At 44.1% G+C, this 25,232-nt stretch overlaps 2 protein-coding genes across 4 annotated transcripts in view; one reads left to right on the top strand and one right to left on the bottom strand.

Annotated features, from left to right (window-relative positions):
• Positions 1-1,186: 1,186 nt before the first annotated feature.
• On the bottom strand, positions 1,187-12,880 carry c12.1 (spliceosome-associated protein CWC15). The gene is made up of 6 exons (XM_050189439.3): positions 12,799-12,880; positions 12,453-12,583; positions 12,257-12,369; positions 10,691-10,761; positions 8,421-8,519; positions 1,187-1,617 (listed from the first exon to the last, which is right to left on the bottom strand). Exons 2-6 carry the CDS (start codon positions 12,581-12,583, stop codon positions 1,384-1,386), a joined length of 648 nt encoding a protein of 215 aa, XP_050045396.1. The 5' UTR covers positions 12,799-12,880; the 3' UTR covers positions 1,187-1,383.
• Positions 12,881-13,483: 603 nt separating this feature from the next.
• The window catches only part of LOC126542382 (2-acylglycerol O-acyltransferase 2-A-like), a 28,763-nt gene continuing 17,014 nt past the window's right edge, over positions 13,484-25,232 (top strand). For 2 of the 3 annotated variants that reach the window (XR_008614916.2, XM_055077223.2), the window contains exons 1-4: positions 13,484-13,663; positions 14,344-14,411; positions 21,920-22,140; positions 24,675-24,982. Coding sequence is in view for 2 of the 3 variants with exons in the window: in XM_055077223.2 (XP_054933198.1) it covers positions 14,355-14,411; positions 21,920-22,140; positions 24,675-24,982 (586 nt within the window). In the remaining variant the exon portion in view is untranslated. The remainder of the gene's footprint in view (positions 13,664-14,343; positions 14,412-21,919; positions 22,141-24,674; positions 24,983-25,232) is intronic. The other variant, XM_050189435.3, reaches the window with a different exon arrangement.

Below are 25,232 nucleotides of genomic sequence, written 5' to 3'. Positions count from 1 at the left end.
TGAGTAAGGCAAACTGCTTTGCCTTTGTGGACAGAACTGGCCCGGTGATGGGCAAGTTCATGGCACAGTTACTGAGAAACCACTCGTAGAGTTCTTCTTCCAGCTCCTTATAGGCACCTTGTCAAACGCGTTTATGCCCATTGTATATTCAGCAGTTTTCTTTGTCAAACTCTTTGCTGTTTTTGAGATGAGTCAAACCAGGCGGAGAAACCACGTGGCCAGGAATGACTTCGATGCAACCAACAATGACGAGCATGAGCGACTTAATCTGTTGGCAGAACAGCACAGAATGAGGGGTCAGTGAGCAATCTGAGAGCAGCGCTGCCAGCGTAGTTTGCACAGCCCATTCATGTTTTGGAGGGTGGCACAGCATAGAGCTTTGGGTGCAGCTCATACGTGTTCAGAGGGGTGCAAGGGCGACGGAAGAAAGGCATGTGAAGCTGGCAATGCGGAGAAGACTGGAAAACAGGTTCTATTTTATGAATGTGCACAGCCGCTGAGGCGGCAGGCGAGAGTGCAGCAGCTTGAATTTGTTTTTTCATGATTTCGCATTCCATTACCTTTCAGAACGGACACCCAGCAGCTAGACTTCATCGTTACAACTGATAAGGCGGCACGGGGCATTCTAGTAAGTGGGTTATTTCACTGTCGAAAACATATGAAAGCCGATGGTGCAGCAGCTTCTCATTGTTATAACCGATATGCTGTTAAAACTAGTGCCGTTATAAATGGGTTTGACTGTATGTAATTGGTAAGAAACCTAAGAATGCAGCGCAAGCTCCACCTACTAAACCGCATTACATCTGCCCTCTGTGCTCCTATGCCCAGAAACATAGTTCTCAAAAGATGCCGATATTGAAGGAAGTTCATACCCACCATGATGTCATGCAAACAGGCCAACATCACAAGAAATTTACATATTTTCTATATTTTTCTAGAAACCACATGGCAGCTCTGCACTGTCAAGTCTTGTAGCTGTAGGGGCAGGGCGTTGCAACTTCTTTTCCTGCCTCCCTAAACCTGTCCAAAATAAAATAAACTTCAAATGTTATTAGATGGCAGATCTATACAAATTTTGCAGCCTTCGATATCAATGAACAAGGACATGCACTGAATGGGGTTTCTTGTCAAATTCTGTGTGCAACAGAGCGATTTCTTGTTAAAAAGAAAGACTGCAGCAAGCATGTAGTCTTCACAATATGCTTTATAATCACTACATGAAAGAATGTGTGTCAATGTGCGCACGAGAGCAGCTCTCCAGTGCTTGTATTCCGCCAATGAGAAAGGGTGAGTGAGGGGCAGCACTTTACGTACCGCAAAGTGCAGCTGGGATGTTCATGTCAGGTGATGCCGGAACTGTCGGACAAGTGAAAATGTCATAAACTACTTTATGTATTTCTCCATAAACTTCTTGTGAAACTCTGAACGCAGAGTGTCGTTGATGAAATGGCGTTCCTTGCTGCTCTCGAGATCTCCCTTGGCACAATTCTTGAACACGACGTCGTCGTCCCATCGTCGCTTCACCTTAAACTCTGCCTTGCTCGAATTCAGCAGAGGGTTTCCACTTAGGATGTTCTCCATTCGAATCCTCTCCTCTTGAATCTTGCGCTCAGCTTCCTAAAACGATTAACAAAACACCATACTTTGAGCACAAGGCTAAAAGTGCCTTAACCTATCAAAATTACATATATATGTATGTAGCTTCCTTAGCTATCCCAGACAGCTTAAATATGACTAATAAGTTCACTTGGCCTTTTGAATGCCACATCATAGTGTACCTGAGAAAGCCCCATAGTAGATGCTCTGCAATTCTCCACTATACATGCTTTGTGCTTTCTCCAAATGCCCTGCTGATTGCACTGAGTACTTATTCGATGTCTAATTTCCTGGTACAGTAGAACCCCATTGATACATTCAAGGGACCGCAGAAAAAAAAAAACCATAATAGCCGGGAAAACGCAACAGTCAGGAGGGGTGCAAATCGTCACAGCAACATCAGAAGCAGCCCTGAATGGCTGCTGGTACAGTTATTAGAAATCTCAGCACTCGTACTGTGACCAGGAACGCTGTGTAGAAGCGCATGCGTATGTTTAAGGGTGCTGAACAACTTTTTATTGAATTAGAGAAATGCATTTGAAGTTAAAATAGACTACTTCAGAAATGCTTCGCTGCAAGAAGTACTTCAATGCGTTGAAAAGAGGAGTTATTGGCAATCAAAGCTCGCGTATAATCCCGTTTGCTGTGTACCCATTCCTTCTTCCATGTCTTGCACTTCGAATGTTACAGCGGAGTGGGGTGTGTTAACAATGCTCCACCTACTGAATGTCACCGAGGTGTGCAGTTCAAATTTGATTTTGGGTGTTCACGTAGATGCCATTATTTCAAATTTTGGCATTTACGACGTGCCAAACTTAGCGAAACTAGGGTGGCTAGACTTGGCAGGCATGAAGAGCGTGGGACATTTCCCTTGCCTGCAAGAGCTGTCTTGCACGATCCCTCTGTTAGGTCGAGATAGAGCACTGTGGTTGCGGGGCGTGGGGACTGGTCAGCTGTTGAGATACGCAAGAGACATTTGAGTATTCGAGTAAAGAAAGCAAGGAAAAGACTGACAGACTGGAGTCATTACATCCATAGGTTAATGTGTTTTTGCAAAGCTCCCTCATATTAGCATGCAATCAAAACGAAAAAAAAAAGGAGCTAAGTGATGGTGTTTTGTGCCTCAATGCAATTTGGGGTACAAATCGCTGCCGGAAAGAAGTGTCCCTTTTCCATGCGCCGGATATCCCGCGATGACGGAGCTTTATAGGAGAATTCCACTGTGTGTGCACTGCAGAAGAGGTTCTACAGCAAATTGAGGCTCAACAGGAAGGTCTAGCTAACGCTACAGTTCCCATGGAGACTGCAAAAGTGACCGTGGAACATATGCTGACTACACAGAGCAATGCAGCGGTGCTCACCTTGTGCACTATATTACAGGCAATGTGACATGTGGGTTCTCCCATATGCCTGCGATGTGCCAAGGGACAGACAGTGCTGCAGTGGATTTTGTAAGGCTTTTGTCTTCTGTAGCCATCAGAGTCACTGTACAACTTGATTCACGGTGTCGAATGTTTAGCACAATGAGCATGCATTCAAAGATTGTAAGCATCCTACATACTGCAGGCAGTAGCGTTCCACAACCTGGCTGCCAAGCATTGCACAGAATTAGCCTGATTAATTGTTAGATCTTTTGTTTTTTCATCAAAAGGATTAATTTCCTTATAAAGGGGCTCAACTAAGCAGCAAGTGAAAAAAATATAAAGTAAGGAGGCTGAAGCTTTGTGTAGCTTAATAGAGTCTTGAACCACCTCTCGGGCTTGGTGAAAAAGCACAATCCACAGATAGCCAGCGGATTTGTTGTGGCACCCTGCGGTGGTAACGGTATCTGTGCTCCATAGCAGACCGCAGCTACATGCAACTATAGTGCGTATGCTTTGTGCATGACAAGGCTTGAGTGCGTGCATGTGCTCCAGTCTGGCTGTGCTAATGTGATGCAGACCAGTTTTGTCCTGCACCACCTTGACCGACAGATAGTAGCTACATTCAACATGTGTGTTTTGAAGCACTATCAATAGCTCAATACGAAGCGTAGTCTGTCAAGGCGTGTAACCAGGAGCGGCCAAGAGTGAGCGCGTGCTAGTAAGTGTGCGTGTTGTTTTTCCTTAAGTTTCATGTGGCTTGAGGCTAGTTGAGTGTCTAAACTAGTCTAAATTAGCAAGACCTGATGCCTACAACACCGGTAAATTAGCTAGGCTTGATGGCAACGACACCAGTAAACAGGGTGGCCAAAGTGAAATTCCTACACGGGCGGCCTAGCATGAGCAGCTAATGGTCGGCTTCTTCTGGAATTATGTAATTCTTATCGAAATTAAAAAGCGGATTTCCGTTTACTTCAGCCTTTTCATTTAGCTGCATCAATAAATATACACCGTTATAGTAGGACAAAGTGCACCTATCCAAACATCCTTCTTGATTGGTGTCAGCTATTGGCCAATAGCAGCTATGTATGGGAATCTGCTACATTACGAAACAAGGTGTCCAGAAAAGAGTGAGGAGCAGGCTTCTGTCGAAAAGAGAGCATTTGAGAAAAAGGTGACTTTGCGGTCCGCTTGCAAGCTCCATGCGCCACGCATGAGTGCATAATTTGGCATAGATGTTCACAGCAGTGTATGCTAACCACGAAATGTGTTTTTAAACCAAGGCTGAGGGGCGGCTCACGACCCCTTAAAGAGACACATAAGATGTTCTGTGACTGTGGCCCCTTTCCATTCTTAATATGCTTCATCACATAACACAGCTTCATTGTGGCAAGGTTGACTAAATATTGTATTTACTCGCATAATGATTGCACTCTTTGTAAAAAAAAAATTGATGCGAATTCAGGGGTGTTATCATTACGCGGGTTAAATTTCCCACATAAAGAAACACTTTCTTTTTTCATCCTGCATTTGCTGCAGGATGACAAGCAGGCAGCTGCTGCTGTCAGTGTGGGACACCAAAACAAAAATAGTAGCCGGTGGAGCAAGCCGAACGCGATTATTTTTCTTCTCTTGAGTACATTACACACATTGAAACAGTTTCTTCCTTATCACTAATGAATAATATCGTTAATATCAGCAAGTTTGCGACAGTAACGTAGCCATGTCCACTTTGAGGAGACAGAAACAGAAATGGGTGCACTTAGCTGCCAGTGATAGAAACACATGGTGGGCAAGCTGCGGCAACAGCGGCATTTATCTTCACTACTATCTTAATACGGCATGTTTCTGCTAAGGGTGGGCGAATATCTTAGCTGCGTTACAAGCGTCGGCGTATGAATAGGGTACACTTCTAACGTATCAGTGTAAACACGGCCACTATCGTTGCCGCTTGCGATTTGTTGCGTGCCCACAAGTGCAGACGGGAAGAATCGAAAGGCGCCTTTTATGTTGTTGTCGACCAAAACCATTATGAAGCCTACAAATAATGAAGCCAAGGCAAGTTTGGCTGTAGCTTTTCTTTTTCATGGAAGTGCAGAAACTGATGAAAGGAGTGAAATGGGGCATCTGCTTAAAAATGTTGGGTGCGTGCAGACCGCTTGGTATGTCTTCAAGGGTCGTTTGCGTAGCATTCGACAGATGGTAAGCGCGATCATCATTAGCTAGACTTGGCACACGACACATCGCTGCGACAAGTTCAGGGTGTGATCACTACACGGGAAAGAAAAAAAAAATTAATTTCGACGACAAAATTCAAGGGTGCGATCATTATGCGAATAAACACGGTAGAACAGGTGGCTATACAACGCAAATACGCAATGCCCTTGCAGGCTCCAAAATAAATATAGCCCTGCACTTGGTGGATTTGGCCCAGTTTGTGTGTTTCCCGGTAGGCTCTAACCGATGCACACTTTTTAGGGTGCTTTGCCATATGCTCTGTGCATGTTTTCTCCAGACGTTTGTGCAGTGCCTGGCTTGTGAAACTTTGGCTGCTTATTGCAAACTTCTGTGGCTTGTTGGAAGAACCAGTTGCTTGTTCTAACGTACCGGTCACTTGTAGCAACATGCGAGAGCACATTTCTCTCAACACAAAATTTACGTGACCGCTGCGTTCAAGCATAACATACGATGCGAGAACATTACAGAATGGTGACATATCAGATGGAAACAAAACACATGGGAGCCAAAAAGATTTAGGCCAGGACCGTGAAAATGCACCAGCAAGGAGTGTATCAATTGGATTCCACTGTACTTTTATCTTGGTAGTAATGCTCTTTTTGTTTTGCCACGACAGTCTTCAGCTTTGTCACACAGGGACGTACCATGATGGTTCAGTAGCTGTGGCCTTACGAGATCACAGTTTCCATTCTTGGCAACTATGAACGCATAAGCCACAGTGACATTGGTCACGTGAGAGTCAGTTACAAGAAAACCGGTGTACTTTTGATTTTGACATGCATGAAAAAAATTTAAGGTGGTCAACATTAATATAGAGCCCTCCACATTGGCCACTCCCAGAGCCCAAAGCATAGCTTTTGAGACGTAAGGCACTAGCAATTCAATTCCTGATATGGCAAACTGTCAAATGAGGTAGATGTGCTTCTAGAGATGCCCCATTTGAGAAAATATTAAACAATTTGATGAATTAAAAGCTCGTACGACAACACACTGCAATGATTTTGTGATCCAAGGTAGGCTTTATGTAAAGAAACCTGCAATGAGCCCATTACATTGAATATTCAGCAAAAGAAATAAATGGAAATGTCAATTTAAATACCTTCCAGCTTGAGAAAAGTGTGCTACCTTATACAATGCTTAGTACCCAGTTATTAAGGTAAAATGAGTATTTAGAACATGAGGAGGAAAAACACAGTCATGCTGGCCCTGCATGCTCGCTGGAAAACTTGCCTACTGATTTTTCAACCAACTTGATTATTTGGACTTGCCTGCAGTGTCATCTCCATGCACCCAATGTTACAAGGAGCCAGTGGGATAGCGAGTAGCAAGTGGTCATGGCAAGCTTGCCATTATTTGCTTATACAGTGGAACCTTGACATAATGAACTTGCAACCAACATGAAAATAGCTTCGTTATATCCAATATTCATGATAGACATACATGATGACATCGAAAAACAAAAAACATTTCTGATCACATCTATGCCGAACAAGATGCTGGCTCCCCCGTAACCAAGAGCAGATGTAAGCATGAAATGGCTACCGGCAAAGCAGATTGGTTGGAGATGATCCTTGCCACAATCTTAAAATGGGTGTAGTGCACGTTCGAAACGGCACACCCTACCCCCCCCACACCACACCATCATACTGTGCACTGGACAATATGTACACAATCGTTTCCTGTCACATACAGAACCTCACTGCAAGTCTTGTCTTGGTCAAGCAACAATCTGCAGTGTGCACGACGCTGCTGGCGCAGTGGATATGCCGTAGACGTCACGGACCACTGGCATTTGACCACTGAGACAGACAACTATGTCTCAGAGCCAAAAGATGAGAATCAAGTGTACAGTGCCCTGTACCTGCCCTTTGAACGTTGCTTTTGGAAATGTCAAATAAAGCTTCAGCGTACTGGAAGTTACAGCTTCAGTGATATTGTGAACAAACCTTTGGAAGAACTCGGAAGCAATATTTTTTGTAACTTGTTCGGGAAGTAGATAGCATATGTAATGCGGTCTTGATTGCTTGCCCAGATGTTCTTTAAGTGCCTGGATAATGAATCTGAATTTTGGCTCAAGTTCACATGAAACTGGCAGACAGCAGGAGCTAAAAGCATTTCATGCTTACAAACAAGTGCAAATACCTCCAGCAGGTCAGCAAAGGGTGTCCTGTGGATTTCGATTGCTGGGCAGTGGCTTACCACGCCAATACATGACAAAAAATAATTACTACATACATATGCTTTGCAACATTGCTAACATGCTCCTAGTCCGCTCTCACAACCACGCAAGGTGGCAGTATGGTCATGAGAGACCCAGCTATGGAATTTGTGCATTTACAGTTTACGATTCTTTAAATGACGGTAAAGAACAACTCTTGGCACACTCTAGTAGATGCATGTTACCTGAAAGTTTCCAAATTACTGCCAATACCCCAAGTAGAGTCTACTGGCACAGCAATCATGTCGCTTTGCTCTGTGACAAACCACTGTCATCAAATCCTGCATGCATGCCCTGTAAGATCCCTTTAATGTACAATTTGTCACCAAACATGCAACCTACTGTACATCGGAGGTAAAGTTGCCTGCCTGCATTATCATCAAGGTTGAAGCCAACTCTTACTGCTTGCAATTGCTGATGGATGCACCGTCAACATGCAGAAGCTAACACTTTGAGAGCACATGCTCCTAAAAGATTTCTGAGGAGAGGCCTGCATCATTTTGTAGTGCTGACTTAGGGTGAAGCTGCGGTGAATACCTGATCTCATGCACAAAAGAAGTTTAAAATAAGTTGCCTGTACACATAGAGATGGTATAGCTGACTGATGGAGTTTGATGTCCTGAAGTCATACAGGGCCTATGAGAGAAACCGCAGTGAAGCACTCAGGATTAACTGCGACTGCCTGAGGTTCTTTATTGAGTACCCACAGCTCAGTAAAATGGTGTTATTTTGCATTCTGCCCCCACCGAAATGTGACCTCCATGGCTGGGAGTTTAACTCACGATGCTGTGCGCAGCAGCGGAGCCCCGTACCAACTGGGTCACTGTAGCGGGTTTGCTTTTATAAGGCCTAGTTTGACAAACACTATTTGCCCCGCTACCAAATCTGGGGCTTTGGCAGCAAACAAATCAAGCTCATGACCGTGTAAGTCAGCCGTGCGGTACCCTGTAGTCACAGCAAGGGTGGCAGATTAAAATGGAGGTTAACTGTCTGAAAGGACAACCCACCCTCTTTGCTTCTTCTTGTGCACGTTCCTTCTTGATTCTGTTCAGTTCTGCCATTAGCTCAGCGGTGTCGTCTTCATCACTGTCATCAGAGTCTTCATCCTGCATACAGAATATTCTATTAAAGCTTAAGACAGATTAAGAACATTGAAGTGTGAAATGTTTCTGGAACATTTCTTTTAATCCAATATATTTGCAAGTAATTAAATGTAAAACAAACAATTGTGGAGAGCACTGTAATTGTAAGCTTTGGAAGTTGTGAGCAGTTACAACAGATAGTCACTGCACAATGCAGTTAAGAAATTGGAGGCTTTAAGAAGGTTTTGAGCACGTGTTACTTAGTTTCGTTGTTTCATAGTCAAATAACAATGTGGTGTTTTATATATTGAAATATACTAGTTTGTTGTCATACATAAGCTGCAAATAAATTCAGCATTACGTAAAGCTGAGTTTAAACCTTGACATGTGGTCATCAAGCACTACTCTTCAAGAAAGTACGAAATGCATATGCATGCTTATGGCATTACTTGTAATATGCCAGCCACTTGTGACAAAACGGTAGCTTGCAAATGGCCTGTGTGCATTTCCAGACAGCAGAAAATCAAAGTAACAGCATCATATGCAAAAAAATTAAATAATTGAGACTACACTACATTGGGCATTCATGAACCAATTCATCCATGCAGTTTTCATCAAATATATACTTCTATAGAGACCTTTCAGCTGCCACCCGGTGCACAATGGCCTCCAATGGCAGAAATTTCATAAAAGGCATGTAAAGCAGACGACACTCTGGATTTAGAAGTGCTGCGCGTGTAGCATGGTTAGCGTCTTCTGCCACACCTTTAAAAAGATTGCATTTCGTAATTAGATTTGCTACTAATTAAGAATGCCACTTTCCACACGTTTGATTACATACAAGAAAAACGTGTGTGAATGAGACAGTGAATACAGTGCCAATGCTATATTCAGAGTGCAATTAAGGGTCCGAGCAAAATGAAATTTACATCTATACTAGCGACTTGCAGCACCATCTCTGACACAGCTGATCGCAGGGGACAAGGGGAAGCTAGTCTTGTTTTTACAAGCCAAGAGCAGGAATGCAGCAGTTATCCATTCTACTAGTGTTCTACACTGGCGAGCTATACGAAATGAATGACGTTATATGGGGGGCTTGTCTTTATGATGGGAGTCCCGCCATTGAATGTGTAATTAGCATACTGAGTGTTAAGTTTGATGGTGAATATTTCGGAACCCAAGCACTCTAGAAGAATCAAACAAAATGATGTTGGCTTCGAACAAAATTGTCTTCAAGTTTCTAATACTATAACCATATGTACCGCAGCTGTGAAATTAAAACAATAACAAATTTTCTTAAATTATGTATTTCTTTATTCTTCTTGTTCATGAAACTTGTGTGAGCAGAAGTGCATAAAGCACCTGTGCAAGCAACATTGGTGAAGCTAGCATAGTGTTTCTATTAAATAACTGATAATTTGACTTTGAGGGCACATTATTTAATGGCATCAAACCCTCATTAACTTGGTGATATTTGGGGATTAAACGGTTAATTCGGACAACCCTTACAGAGAAGCAAGCATGAAGAGCTGCCATGTGCAATGCAATAGCAGCCCTAGTATCTAGCGAAATATGCCTCGCAACAGTCATTGCTTGTAAGGATATTTTTTCACCTGCTCCTTTTTGCACTCTGTGAGCTTGGAACACAGAGTGGACAGCAGGTGCAGCAAGACTTCATGCAAGGTGTGTTGTGTGACAGGTGTTGCGAAAATTGTTGGAGGAAAGAAAGAAATAAAGCTGCTTCAATAGCAACCTGCTGCATCGACAGTAAACTAGCCAACAACATTGTGATGGGCGAATAGCTTGCCTGCCAGCTGGCTGATGATAAGATGGCTGGGAGATGTGCTCGGTTGTGCATAGTGCTATTGCTCATATAAAGGTCATGGAATGTGTCACGCTAACATAATTGCCGCACTGAAAAAAACATTGCAAGACACTTGCTCTTCTGGAGTGCTGCATGCAGGTTCTTACAACAGCACTATGTCATTAACAGATGTTGAGGAAAATATCAGCTTCTTTGCAGACTTTATTAAAAAATACAAACAAAGGTAGCAGATTTCCGCACTGTATAAACAAACACTGGAGCAGCAAATTTTCGTTAGCTATTTTCTGAATAAGTTCCATACCATTAATATAAGTTTGACATTTTTTCCAGTCCCACGAAATCCTAATTATTGAGATATTAAAGTACTAACCTCGTCTAAGGAGTCATCAGCATCGAGATTTGATGCAGGCGCCTGTTCCAGTCTTGGCCTCTTTGATGGCTCTATAGAACAAAAGAGATGAACATGTGCACATTCACTTAACACAAATGGTCTGGTCAATTATGAAACTACACACATTTGTATCAGTAAGAGAAGAAAAGGCTTTCACAATTACACACATTGCACTAGTGGTGCAAGTGTTTATACGCTCTCCCAAATGCAGGCTTTGAAAATAAAAAAAAACAAAGCCTTTTCATTTGAACAACACAGTTAACAACCACCAAAATCGTATCTGTCCTGCAATACGGTCATTATATGCACAGGGCTTGGTGACCTACTTCACGAAAGGCCACTATCTTGCCTGAAGTCCTCATTACACCAAAGGAGCCTGGCAGACATCCCAATTCACAATGACCCGCCGTGGTTGCTCAGTGGCTATGGTGTTGGGCTGCTGAGCACGAGGTCGCGGGATCGAATCCTGGCCACGGCGGCCACATTTCGATGGGGGCGAAATGCGAAAACACCCGTGTACTTAGATTTAGGTGCACGTTAAAGATCCCCAGGTGGTTGAAATTTCCGGAGTCCTCTACTACGGCGTGCCTCATAATCAGAAGTGGTTTTGGCACGTTAAAACCCCCATAATTTAATTTTAATTTCAATTCACAATGCTATATATTCAAACCAATGTAAAAGAAGGAGTTTCAATAGTCTAAAAATATCAATACAGTGACTTTGTAAGTATGTCATACTGCAAAGCATGTTTACTTATAACTTGTCTGTCAGGCCATTATAGCTGCATGGTGGGAAAATGCTGCAATTTTGGACGAAAAAAGGATAGACGCACATCAGCGCTGGTGTGCGTCTATTCTTCTTTTGTTTGTGTAAAGTGCTGTTTTTTTCCACAGTACATTATTACTAACTCACCAAAATTTCAGCTCTCTAGAAAGCCATTATAGTTGTTGCTTCCAAGAATACCTGGGGGATATTATGTATCTACCTAGTGCTAGTGGACATGTCGATTTCGTCTGCTGCTTAATTTCTGATTGGCTGGACTGAGGTGCAGGTCAGGAGGAAACAGGCACCCCCAGCCAATTCAACACTTCAGCAGCAGACGAAACAGACATGTCCGATAGGTGGTCACTCACAGAGTACCTCTGCTGCCGAACACTGAGATCCATCTCGCCATGCTTATCCTAGCAAAGCTGACCTGCACAATGTACCTGCTGTCACAGTTTACCTCAACACACACAAACCAATTGCAGTTAAGTAAAGCATGGTGAAAACTGCTTTGCCTCGATATTTCACAAACGTAGAGGGGTGAAACCATTTTGTGAAGAATGCTAATCTATCCGGTTCTCCTGACATCTATTCAGATTTTCGTTTTTGTCAAGTATACGCTATATGCTGTAGTTACAAGCAAGCACACGCTGTGCACACAGGCTATGCACAACTGCACTACGAAGGGTCAGGCGCATTTGTTTAGGCAAGATAGTGAAAGTGTGCCGATGTCATTTCAGTAGAGAACAGTGAGCAAGGCAGCCTGCCCAACCTACTCACCCCTGATTATCTTCTTGCCGTCTCTTTCGTAGAGCGCAGCACGCTCGCGTTCCTCCAGCTCGCGGCGGAAGTCCTTCGCCTTGAGCTCCTCGCTGGTGCCCTGACCAGGTTGCCTGTTCAAAAGAACGCACAGACCGGGTAAGCCTCACAGTTCCGAAAGATATGTGCAGGCGCTCACACCGTAAGTTTTACCCACCTGTACTTTAGCTTGTTGTGTCCCGGGAGATCCCTGCTCGAGTACTGTTTTGACAAGGCCCCCAAGTCTTTCTCATTCCGGCCACCCCCACCCCGGGCCGGCTCAAAGGTGGGCCTTGCAGCTGTAGTCATCTAATAACAAAGAGAGATAGTAAAAAAAAAACCTGCGACAGGTTTGGATCACTCCAAGCAGTCGCGGTTTACGCTGGCCACTAACGCCAAAGATCACATCCGCGCCGCATTCAAACGCTTCACCTAATAAAAATCATTCCAGGTGTTACGCTGACATAGAAACGTGAAGAATCAGCAAAAATATACAGCGAATTTAAAGAAAAATCCGAGTTTACCTTGGATCAAAAGATTCTTCGACGCGACGACCACCGTGCGACGACAACACGCTTGATGATTACCGCGATTGTGCTTCTGAAGAAAACACTACTCTGTCATTGACACCGGATTTCGTTGTTTCTTAGCCAAAATGAGCGGATAAATAAGTGAAGGTTTACGCCGTTGTCGCTTATGAGAAATTTAGGTTAATTGGTTAGACAGAAAATAAAAAAAATAATTTGAATTAAATTGCTTTGTAATTAAGAAAATGAGACCGCCGTAAGTGCAGTGAAGAGGCGTTTCGTGTTCAATGCAAATGCTTTCCAATACTTCGCAAATAAGTGAGAAATTTAAATATAATATCACCCTTTCGTATAGCACAATGCCTTTCTTTATTGCTATTGTTCTTGGTTCTCCATTTGAGTCGATGGAAGTGATAAGAAGTCGCATTTTGTTCCGAGAATAAAGCGTTCTAAAATTTTGTAAACAAGGAACGTAGGGCCGAATTCATGCGTTTGCCAGTATTTGTGTCCTTCGGAAACTAACAAACAAAATAAGCTAAAAGAAAGCCTATCTGATGTTTCTTGAAAACGTTGCTGGGTTTTTGGTTGAGCGTACTAAGTGGCGCGGCTGATAAGGACATCCTGGTTGCAAAGGGACCTTTATCGCCGGAGCCGAAGTGACAGCGAATATCGTCTGGTATGAGCGAGACTGAATACTGGAATGACAGAGAGCTTTTTTTATCGCTGCGGAGGAGGTTACTATTCAGAAGTGTCGATTTCGCTGCTCTACAGATTAGTGTATCGCAAATTATCGCGGCGCCTCGCTTGTACGCAGGCAAGTTCGCGTCCCCTTGATCCGTTCAGAGCTCTACACACATAGCGGGTGAGTTGCTGTGTCGCCATTTATTAAGTTTATGTGTATTATTTTTTTGCTTGTCGCTTAACATTACACTGGGCTTTGCAAGCAGAAACTCTTTACTACGGTAACGAATAGGCGTTCCCTCGAGCAACTACCACAAAACTTGCAATCATACCACAGCGCGGATTTCATAAATTGCCTTCAAAATACATGTGGCTCGTGATTTGCTTTAAAGTTTTACCACCTCATACTGTCATATCAATTACTATACCATGTAAACATGCAGGGCGGGGTACCAGTGCTTTCACAATTTGCACGTATTTAAATTGTCTTTATCGCTCGCAGAAAGCACAGGCTTCTCACCGACGTTATAGTTGTGACGACGAGTAGTTATTTAAGTCCAGAACGCAGCATTCGGTGGCAGCTTTATTAAAACATAGACGGTGTTTTAGTCAAGTTCCTGCGCAAGAGTTCCATGAAAATTACAGATAGTGACGATGAAAACCTTCATTATTAAACCTCGCGCATCTGTTAGTTACCGGGCTACTAAAGAAGGGGAAAAAAAGGTAACAAAACTGAATCGACCATCGGAGCTTCTGTCCCTTTAGCAGCAATATCAACGTTGTTTTTTATGTCGCCTTAGCGACTGCACACTTACTCATGTTTAAAAAATAATGATATATCAATATTTTTTTTTTTTTTAGTTTTCCCCTATATGCTTCTGCGTGCTGCAAAAGGAAGGCATTCTACGACCACATATGCAATTAACACGGTATGAAGCTCGATCACAGAGCCCATTTTAAATTGTGTCATTTATGAAGATATTCTAACAAACTACTATGTGGACCGTCCTGTGCAAATTTGTGGGCCATTTGCCGGATAGTGCCGCACCGTCGTGTATAACGTCATGTGCTTGTCGCTTTCGTGTCGTTCTTCAGAGTGGGCATGTTCCATTTTTGTGTACTTCTTTTTAAGTTCTCTCTCCGCTTCTTTTCTTGCTGTCATTTTTCTATGTGCCTTCTCGGCCTGTACAGCTGGCAGGCTTTGTGGTGCACTTCCTCGTGGTAGCACTTGCGAGCCAGCTCTTTGCTCTGTTCTCTCCGTGATCGTATTATTTTGTATTATTTTAGCAAGCCTAATACAGCAACACCTGTGAAATTGAAAATTATCGCGATGAGAAAGAAAACGTAATTTTCATGAACCATTTCTCGGCCACTGACGATTAAGCTCGTCATGACAACACGTCTCTGGAAATCTCCATTTCCTGTGGCGCGGAAAGGGTTAAGAAGTGTAACTCATCAAAACTGAGAGTTGGGCGAGTTGGTGTGGTTCCATCATAAAGAAAAAGTGCGCGAAAAAGACGTAGACGAGAAAAAGAGCGTCCGTGTTTGTCATTTCTCTTTTCTCGTCTACGTCTCTTTTGCGCACTTTTTCGCTAAGAAGGGTTAAGAAGCTCGGGTTGGCAACCATGTCGGCTGTGCCTTCTAACCAGCACATCGTTGATTACGTAACGCAAAGCTATTTCGACGATACGTGGTAACGAAAGCATGAAGCGGAGCATCAAGCAGTGACAGCAGGCTTCAGTTTACGCAACAGTACACCAGATGATGGAACCGAGATGCAGTAGTCGGCGTTGTATACAGCAGCGAAGCGGTTACACGTGCCCCGAAGGGGTAGCGTTCTGTGGTTAGACTATAATGTATATATTTGTTTTGTTTTATCATGTATCTGTTTGTTTGTTTTATGAGAAGAAACGCCTGAACAGCACCAGCACTATGATTATCTGTGTACCATACGGGAGGCTACCCCTCCAAGGCTCGTCCAAACATTTGATCTATCTATCTATCTATCTATCTATCTATCTATCTATCTATCTATCTATCTATCTATCTATCTATCTATCTATCTATCTATCTATCTATCTATCTATCTATCTATCTATCTATCTAATCTCTCTCTCTCTCTCTCTCTATATATATATATATATATATATAGAGAGAGAGAGAGAGAGATATGTGTGAGAGAGATATATGTGTGTGTGTGTGTGTGTGTGTGTGTGTGTGTGTGTGTGTGTGTGTGTGTGTGTGTGTGTGTGTGTGTGTGTGTGTGTGTGTGTGTGTGTGAGGAGTTACGGCTGTAGAGCTAGCCAAGATACGGAGTCAAAGCAACTGCAACGGCGCCTGTCAATAATTCTTCTTTTCTTTAGTGATAGTTGGAATAGTGACGTTGCATTGTTGAAGTAGCAGTCGCGACGTCGCAGTAGGCAGTACCTGCATACCGGTGTCGTAGGCCGTTGTAGTCGTAGCTACTCTGTAATAATCGTCATCATCCACGCAGGCCACGTGCATTTACTACCACGTGCAGGCCTTGTATCATATATTACTGTTTCATTTCCTCGAACCATGGCACTATTTTTATCTTTTGACGTGCAGTGATGATAACGATCATTATCGATGAGCTACGTTTACAACGATCTATAGGTACGACAACACCATACGGCGCTTACCTACAGCAACGTTTCGACTACTGCTGCAACATTGCGACATCCAAACACCACTAGAAAGATCACTAGAAAAAAAAAATATTGATTTGCACCACTGCAGTGCTGTGCTGTGCAGTTCTGTGCAGCACAGCACAGCACAGCACTGCACCACTGCAGCAGTGCTGTGCTGTGCAGTTCTGTGCTGTATTATTACCGCGAAGTCGGACGGCGTTTAGCGACATAAAAAGAAAGCGTGTGATTGGTCTTTCGAAACTATGTTTACTGCATGTCTCTTTTGATACAGGCTTTATACACGTTGATAAGTGCGTTTCCGAGTGTGAAAGAAGCCCGCGAATGCAAGCGAAATTCCCGCGTGACTGGCCGCGACGATGACTATATTGTGCTGTTAAGTGTACTCGTACGCGTTGCACAGGAACAGGCCTGTGCAACGCGTACGTATATGGTGGATATGATGATAAAGAGGGCTCCACAGGCCCGTGGAGCCCTCATTATCATCATATTCACCATTCCACCACACTATCTATCTATTCTATCTCTTTCGTTCCCCCCATATGGTTCCCCCGAATCCTTTCCCCAGCGTGGAACAGCAGGCTAGAGGCATTTCACTCAAGCCGACCTCTCCCAGCTTTCTGCCATTAAAAATTATATATCTATATACGCGTGCATTCGCGTCTTGCACGCTCGGAAAAACACTTTTATGTAGCAACATAAAGCTGTGTCGGGAGCTTTTTATGTTGTTATAGAACATTCTCCTAGAAACATTTAATCTAATTATATAATTTGAGAAGTTAATTAATTATTTAGACTAAATATGTAATTGGGCGGAATGCAAAAGAATAGTCTGAGTATCTCCAAGCGACGGCAAACAACATCATCACCTTGGTTCTGTCCAACTACGTGGCATTTGCGTATTTTTAAATCTTGGTGCATGATAGTTGGATCGGCATATTGAAGAATATGCCAATCCAACGCACATGTTGGAGTCTATGCGAAACGAAGCTGTAGAGAAGCGGTGTCACGCAGTGATGTCATGGTCACTGAAGCGATATATGATAAGAATGAGAAACGAAGCCTCTGCATATACACGTCTGCAGCTTTAAACATATGAACCCACATTATATGTGCACGTTTTATGCCGTGATTTATTGTTCTAATACGCAGGACAGATGTGCACTCACTGGCACTAATTTGTGGTAGATAAGAATACAACTTGGAGCTTCGGGCAACACATACACAGCTGCCAAGGAAGGGGTATATACGCCAAATGTACGCAGTTAGCCTAAGTATATCAAAGCCGTTGAATATCATGCACTTTTTTTAAATAAGATATCTGTGTGTTTTAGAGGTTAGTGTGAGCCGACATTATATGTACATGTTTCATGTCATGATTTGATATCTTAATATGCTCAGTACATAAGTGTTATCGCCGTCGCTATCACGAAGGTCAGTTTCGCGCTACAAAGCTGGTTTGCCGAGTCCTACACGTTGGGGCAGCACAAGAAACCCGAAAACCGGGACAGTAATCGAGGAAAGCTTCACTTCAAAATTGGATATAGTCACTCGACTCCCCCACTTGCAACAATTGAAGCAGGGCGTGAGAGCGGGCTAGTTCGTATTCCATGACGATGTAACCAGCGCAAAGGGGGACACAGAACACAAGGCGACAAGGACAAGCGCTGACTTCTAACTGGCGTTTATTACAAAAAGGGATGAATATATGACCTCGCGCACTTAATCACAACCAGATATAAATGTGCAAGTTAACCTGAGCCCCGCAAATCAATAAGAGCGCGCCAAGTCCTAAGGCGGTACCCCACGTACCAACCCCAAGTAAGCAAATTCTTTATCAGTCAGTGCTATAGACGGTTTACTAACGCAGTTGCCTCCTGCAATAGCCGCTGCCTCAATTATAAGTCTTGTGTTTTCACGTACTGACATACCTTCTTAAAAACCTAAATAATTCGAGGCTATAGATTTCTCACAAGCGATATAAACCTTTTATAAACAAATTTAAGGGTGGTAGAGTTGAGAACCTGGAGCATTTGATGTGCTGTGACCCATGTGTCGTAAAAAAAATTATTGGCAGTTTTCTTTAAGATAATAAATGAGAAACAAAAAATCTTACACAAAAGCAATATTGAGTTTATATGGCTACAACTTAAACTAAACATTCAGTGTCATAAACTGCGTAACCACATAAGGCATAAGAAGGTGGACAAATAACGAACAGCTGAACATGGTATATATACTTATTTCGCTGATATTGGATATGTTGAACATGTGTGACAGGCCTGCTTTGCCTTCCACGCTAGCATTGACCATGACAATGGGGTCGCATCAAAAGAAATACTGATGGTGCTAGAAGAATAGATTGGCAGCATTAAAGTGTTCAAAAGATATACGTCGTCCCGTTTTTTTTTTTTGCTTAGAAAATATGCAATATGTAAAAAAATATGGTGTCTTAATGCTATAATTATCATTAAACAATAGGCGTGATGGCGACAAGTCGAGGTAAACAGATTTGGTCGATGGGCATGTATCCTCTGGGAAAACATATTTTCTTTAGGCTTAACCGTCCACAATTATGCACGTGACCGACGCTTGTCGTTCAGAGACCTTTGCAAGTCGAACACTTCATCTGTTTTTCCTTGAAATCACGCTGCCGGCACGCTGCCAACGATATCGCATATATCGCATGGAGAAGTCGCAGCAGCGTCAGTGTAAGTGTTTCTCAGCAGGATAAGCTCGTCCGCTCCTGCGCTTGTTTCCACAAATAGGCAACCCTTTCGACAGGTGCCACGAGACACTCCTGTAGCTGTGCTTTTGTCCCCGTACTTCTGTGCCTCTGTCCTTCGCAGTCGCTGGTCCACTCAGTCATGCGAGGCCCTCTTCAAACGTGCTTCACTCAATAAGGAAGCTACAACTGACTGGTTTCCTTGTTGGAGAAGACAAAAATTCTGGGGTATTACGAGCCAGAACCGCGGTATAATTATCAGTCATGCCGTAATGGAGAACTAGGGATCAATTTTCCCCACCTGGGTTTCTTCAACGTAGGTGCGAGGAAAGCCATCGAGCCCCTATTGTGTACCTTCCCTCGCTACGACGTGCAACGCCTCTCTCTGCGGAAAACTTTAAACCGACTGGACTCGAGACCGTTCTCTGAGTCTCGAGATACTCGGACCGTGACCGCACCCGTCCCTGGCACAGAAAGCGATTCGTGCACTAGTACACTACTTGAAGTGCACCGGCTTAAGACACCACTTATGGTGTCCCCGTGCATCCTGCCACGAGCACTCAGGGCTCACTGTCTCCCTTCTTTCCTCTTTTTATTCCCTTACCCCCAGTCTGGGGTAGCAAACCGGGCGCTCGTCTGGTCGACTTTCCTGCCCTTTCCTGTCCTTGCTCTCTCTCTCTCTCTATCTCTCTATACCCTAAACATGGCTAAACGAGCGTTCTTACATTTCGTACTTTATATCAAAATGCTGCTGCTGTGGCCCGAATCAAACCGGTGGCCTCGAGCTCAGCAGCGCAACGCCATAACCACTAAGCCACCCCGGCGGGTTGGAGAGAACACAGTGCATTCACAGGATCACTAAAGAAAAGGAAGATAAAAAAGACTCTTCAGCTCCTGGGCACCTCAAGCACTTCCCTTGATAGCTTTAACCCTGCTCTTCCTCGTGGCTTTATGCAACTTATCAGCTGCAAAAAAAAAAAAAAAGAAACCTTGCAATTTCTAGTGTTTGTGGCCTCACTAGCACATTTGAGAGCCCCCCTGAGATCGACTGTGTTAAATTATTGATGTGCTAAACATGGAAACTTGCGCAGTCAATCGTTGTTTTCACTTCGGCCCCTCTGAACTGTTCCATGCATTATGTTTTTACCGAGAAGCTGTTAAGGGATACTTTCCCCATTAACGTGTCCGCGTGTAGAAAAAAAATCCCGAAGATAGTGCAATACCGCGCCGACCCGTGGCCGAAGTGAAGCAGGCGTTAAACACTTCCCATACGTGTGCCGATCCCAAAGATAGTGCAATGCCGGGCCGACCTGCGGCGGAGGTGCCCTTCGCCATTAAGGGGCCCACATACAGAGCTTCGTTGGTCATCCTTCTTCACAGAGAGGAAGGGCACTAAATTTTTTCGTCTTGGTCGCACAATGTAGTGCATTAACATGTTTTTTTTTTTTTTTTTAAATGAAGTGTAGAGTGTTTGTGTGCCCTCTTCTGCTTGCAGCTTGAAATGGCTGGCCTCAGAATTGTACTAATCATAATAAACCTTTAGGCTTGAGCACTTCCAATCATTTCCATTTCTTGTGTTGTCGACTTCAACAGACGCCGCAGACATCCTTGTCCGCTCCTATTATATTAATCTTCTCTGGCTGTCTATCTTACCTCCGGCGGCTGCTGCGTATGACGCGGCCATGCGTGGTCTCGCGGGTCATATCTTGAAAGCGATCTGCGTTGGAGACTGGTGCTGATAGCTTCGTGTGCACTGCGTTTTCGCCGTTTAGCTGGCGTTGAAGCGAGAAGCAGCACAAAGGTCACTTCGTTCGCTGCTACTGCCGCGCTGCCTCACTCCAGCGTTTTGACGGCGAGTTTCCGCGGTCATCGAGTGAGATGTGTTCATGGTTACTTGTGCGCCCGTGGCACGATGTTTGTTAATTTAGTTAGTAAGCGAATGTTTACAGTTTATACGGCCCTTACCTTACTTCGTATAGCTGTCTACTAGTTTGCTATCACAGGCAATGGAGAAGTTTCTTGCACTTATCTCACCCCCGTTGCTCTCTGCGTATGTATGTATGTATGTATGTATGTATGTATGTATGTATGTATGTATGTATGTATGTATGTATGTATGTATGTATGTATGTATGTATGTATGTATGTATGTATGTATGTATGTATGTATGTATGTATGTATGTATGTATGTTCCTCGAACTTACCCCTTAAGAGTGAGAGCACTATTCACGGTACTAACCAAGGACCCTTTATACATCCATAATAATAATAATAATTGTGTTTGCGTGAATGGAGCGGAAACTTAAGGTGCGAAAGAACGGCTGCTTTGATGATAGACATTGCAGAATCCCTATAAATCTTACTTGTCAGCGTAGCCTTTCCCTGGCCCCGCCACGTTCTCCGAACTACCAGCCTCCATTCCTTCACTTTATTCACTCGAATCGTGCTGTATATAGCTCGACGCAGAGCATTTGATGCCCGGGCTACTCTGCCATTCATGCGAGAACATGCCACCTATTTCTACGAATTTTCTTTCTCGTATTTCTCTTTCTTTTTCCTTTGCATCATCCCCAGTGTATACGGTAGTAGACAGGGGGCTCGCCTGGTTGACCTCCCTGCCTTTCCTGTCCTTGCTCTCTCTGTCTTTCTCGCGTGTCAGCCTTCGAGCGTGCTCATTTCAACCGTTAGAGCAAACTCGCCAATGTTGGCGTTCATATTTAAGCGTCGACCTGTACCACACCCTCAGGTACCATATATAGACAATGAAACCTTACAAAAGGTTGTACGATAGGACAGGATGAACAGGATTGTTTCAAGTACATTGTAAGAGATGCTTGAGTGTGCGTGCGTACCTACGTATCTAGTACGTGTGTAGACACAGCAGACACAAGTGCCTAGCTTTTTGAGTGTTGGGCAACATTATTCGCCCTTGTGGAATGCGCGGAGCGATTCTGATATTGGAACAGGGCAACGCGTAGATAACGATGTGCTCAAAAAAAAAAAAAAAATAACTCGCATCTTGTCTCTCTCTCCTTTTGACAGCACCTGCCGAGAGTCTTGGCGGAGGTACCTCAGTTTGCCATGAAGGTGCTGGGCGTGGAGTTCGCGCCGCTGAACGTGCCGCTCAAGCGACGGCTGCAGACGGCGAGCGTGCTCTACCTCGCGGTGTCCTTCGTGTTCGGAGGGTTCTTCTGGAGCGCCCTGTTTGCCTACGTCTTCTTCTACACGAGCTACTACTACATACCGCTGCTCTACGCCATCTGGTATACTGTCTCAAACTTTCTAAAGTTAGGTTAGGAAAAGTTAGAAAAAGAAAAAAGCTCCAAGTGAAAGTTAGATTGGGACGTTGCAAGTTCTATAACAATTCCGCCGGAGTGCCTTGCAGAACTCGAAGCAATGTAGAATCGCGCAGCACGTTTTATCGCTTCAAACTATGACTGTCATACAAGTATAAGCGGCATTAAATCATCCCTCAGCACCCCTAGCCTAACACTTCGCAGGAAGATTTCACGACTTTCCCTTTTCCACAAACTATATTATAATTTCCCACCCTCATCTCAGAAACACTCTTCTACAACCGCCCAACCGCTTTTCTAGGCGTCTCTTTAACAACCTGAGTCTACAACGTCTCCATGGTTCCTCTAATGCCTTTAACAACTGTTTCTTACCTAGTGCTATTGAATTGTGGAATGCTCTACCCAACAGCACAGTGAATGAAAGTAACCCAGATAAATATAGACACCTATTGTCATGTTTTTTAAACCCTTAACCTACCACTACTGTGCTGTTACTCTAACGTCTAACTTTTTGTTTTTTACTTTTCTGTTATATTGCCGGTTGTGTTGCCATTTCTACTGCCGCTTCGTACCTTACTTTGCATTTTTTTAAATTTTTCTTGCCCATCGTCTACTAGCATGTACACTACGTTTTGTTAACCGTTGTACAAATGAGTTAACCATTGTATAATAATGACCATAGTGTTTCTTGATGCTTTTGCCCCCCCCCCCCCCTTATGTAATACCCTGAAAGGGGTTCTTGAGGGAAAATAACTGGTGATTTAAACGAGTTATAATGCGCGATTCCTGCATGCACGGTTAAGAAGGTATTAATTGCGTGAAAAGCCACCGTTTTCAGTTGAGCAGTGGAATTCACAAAGCTTTTAGTTCGTAAGTACCAAATATTTGCTACTGGTCGGCCGCCTTCGCTAATAATATTATTACGGTAATGATAGCTTGTACAGTGTACGAATTTAAAAAAAAAATATACAAGGTGGTGGAAGGTGACATCTGCTGTGCCCTTAAGACATGCATGACCTTATCAGCTTCGGACATCAACTTCGAACATCCCTGTGTGACACAGAGCGAGCACGTCCTGAATGCACGTAAAGAAATGATTCAGTATACATCTGGGCACGCAAAGCGAGGCCTTTTTGGGCGGCGCGCTGACGTCTCGCAGGCCTGCCAAATAACTCCCGAAGCTTTTCCTTGCTTAGTGTCCAACTGGTCAGTTATTTCTCATGGGTTTCAAGCCATATACCTTCGCTCTAATTTTCAGGTGGAATATCAGATGCGCCGGCACGAGAGTTGGGCCCCATCAGTTATGCAAGATCACGCGCTTTACGTGTGTAGCCTGTCCTCTATGTCTACGCAGTCGGTGCCTGAACAGGTACCTGGGTCTCGTGGTTGCACCAAGAGGACGGTGGCCCCGGTAGTTGAAGACTCGGGCGCACTGTAACTATGGGTTGGCATTTGCAGAGGCAACCAGAGAGTGTCCACCGTGGAGCTCCGCCGCGTGTGAAGTAGATACCCGGGAACCGCGATTCGTGCGAGAGATACTGAGACCAATACTGCGCATCTCCACATACACAAAAAAAAGTTACGGGGAGAAGAGAAGCGTGAAATATATTCAAGGAATATTTACGATGACCTTAGCAGATGGGGGCCAGCACGCGAAGTTCAAGAGCGACGTCGTCTTCGGACAACTCTTCAATGTCTTCTTCATCAGCGTGTTACAATACGTGCAACGTCATAGTCGGCTCGTATCCGCTCTTACGAACAGTTCTTGCGCAAGACATTTTTTTGGCAATACAGGCCGAGGCACGTAAGCGCCTCAACAGAAGGTAATTGTGCATTTGGAAAAGAGAGCTCAAAATATCAGACTTATGGGAGGAGGACGCCGAAGACGAGCTGGACGGCGGAGCTGCGGCTACTTCACTGCCACGGCAGTACCTATCCATAAGGGGCGCTAAATATATGCTCCGTAAACTACAGCACCAACTTATGCTCTCCTATACAAACGTTCTAAAACCACTACGCGAGGGACCAGGTGCGTCGTGTAGTGTTTGTGTAGCACACTCGGCGCTGCGAAGCTTAGGAGAGTGAAGAGGCACTGTCCTTTATACTCTATAGCTTGATTTATGAAATCACGATTTATCAAACACTACATTTATCAAATCAAGTGGTTTGTGTGCACACCTCTCTGATTGCGTGTTATGTCAATTGTAAAGTTAAACTGCTGTTTTTTGTATCTGAACTGCATGAAGGGGGTCTCTATAACGCCTGTCAGTCGAAATTATTTCACTTTTGGTTCGAGCCTCGCTCCATTTTCTCGAACGGAGAAATAAATTGTTCTTGTTCTCCCGAGGCCTTTGGAACAATTCTCAATACGTGGCCAGGCCGCAGGTCTGATTACGCGCGTGGTTGTTTGAAAATTTTAGGCAAACAGCGGCCTTCGTGGGCGACAGGTTGCCGTTGCCACAATCCCCAGTAACGGTACGACGGTTAACAACTTCACGCAGGTATCTGTACGACCGCGACACGCCTAAGCGTGGCGGCCGCCAGAGTCGATGGGTGCGCCAGTGGCGGCTCCTCAAGTACGCCGGCGCCTACTACCCGGCAAAGCTGGTCAAGACGAGCGATCTGACTCCGGCCAGGAACTACATCCTGGGATACCACCCGCACGGCATCATGTGCATGGGTGCCATGTGCAACTTCGGCACCGAGGCCTCCGGCATCGCCGACCTCTTCCCGGGCATACGTATTCACGTCCTCACCCTGAACGTCAACTTCATGTTCCCAATTCAGAGGGAATTGCTGATGTTTCACGGTGAGGGCAACCAAACGCTGTCCTTGTGGCGGTGCGTTGATGGCCGGTTGGTGACAGGCTGGCGGCACAGATTAAAGCACTAACCAGAGATAGATAGATAGATAGATAGATAGATAGATAGATAGATAGATAGATAGATAGATAGATAGATAGATAGATAGATAGATAGATAGATAGATAGATAGATAGATAGATAGATAGATAGATAGATAGATAGATAGATAGATAGATAGATAGATAGATAGATAGA

The sequence above is a fragment of the Dermacentor andersoni genome, chromosome 2 (assembly GCF_023375885.2).
Source record: "Dermacentor andersoni chromosome 2, qqDerAnde1_hic_scaffold, whole genome shotgun sequence".
Taxonomy (NCBI): Eukaryota; Metazoa; Arthropoda; class Arachnida; order Ixodida; family Ixodidae; genus Dermacentor; species Dermacentor andersoni.
The sequence above is the reverse complement of the archived record's forward strand: the minus strand, read 5'-3'. Positions and strand labels throughout refer to the sequence as shown.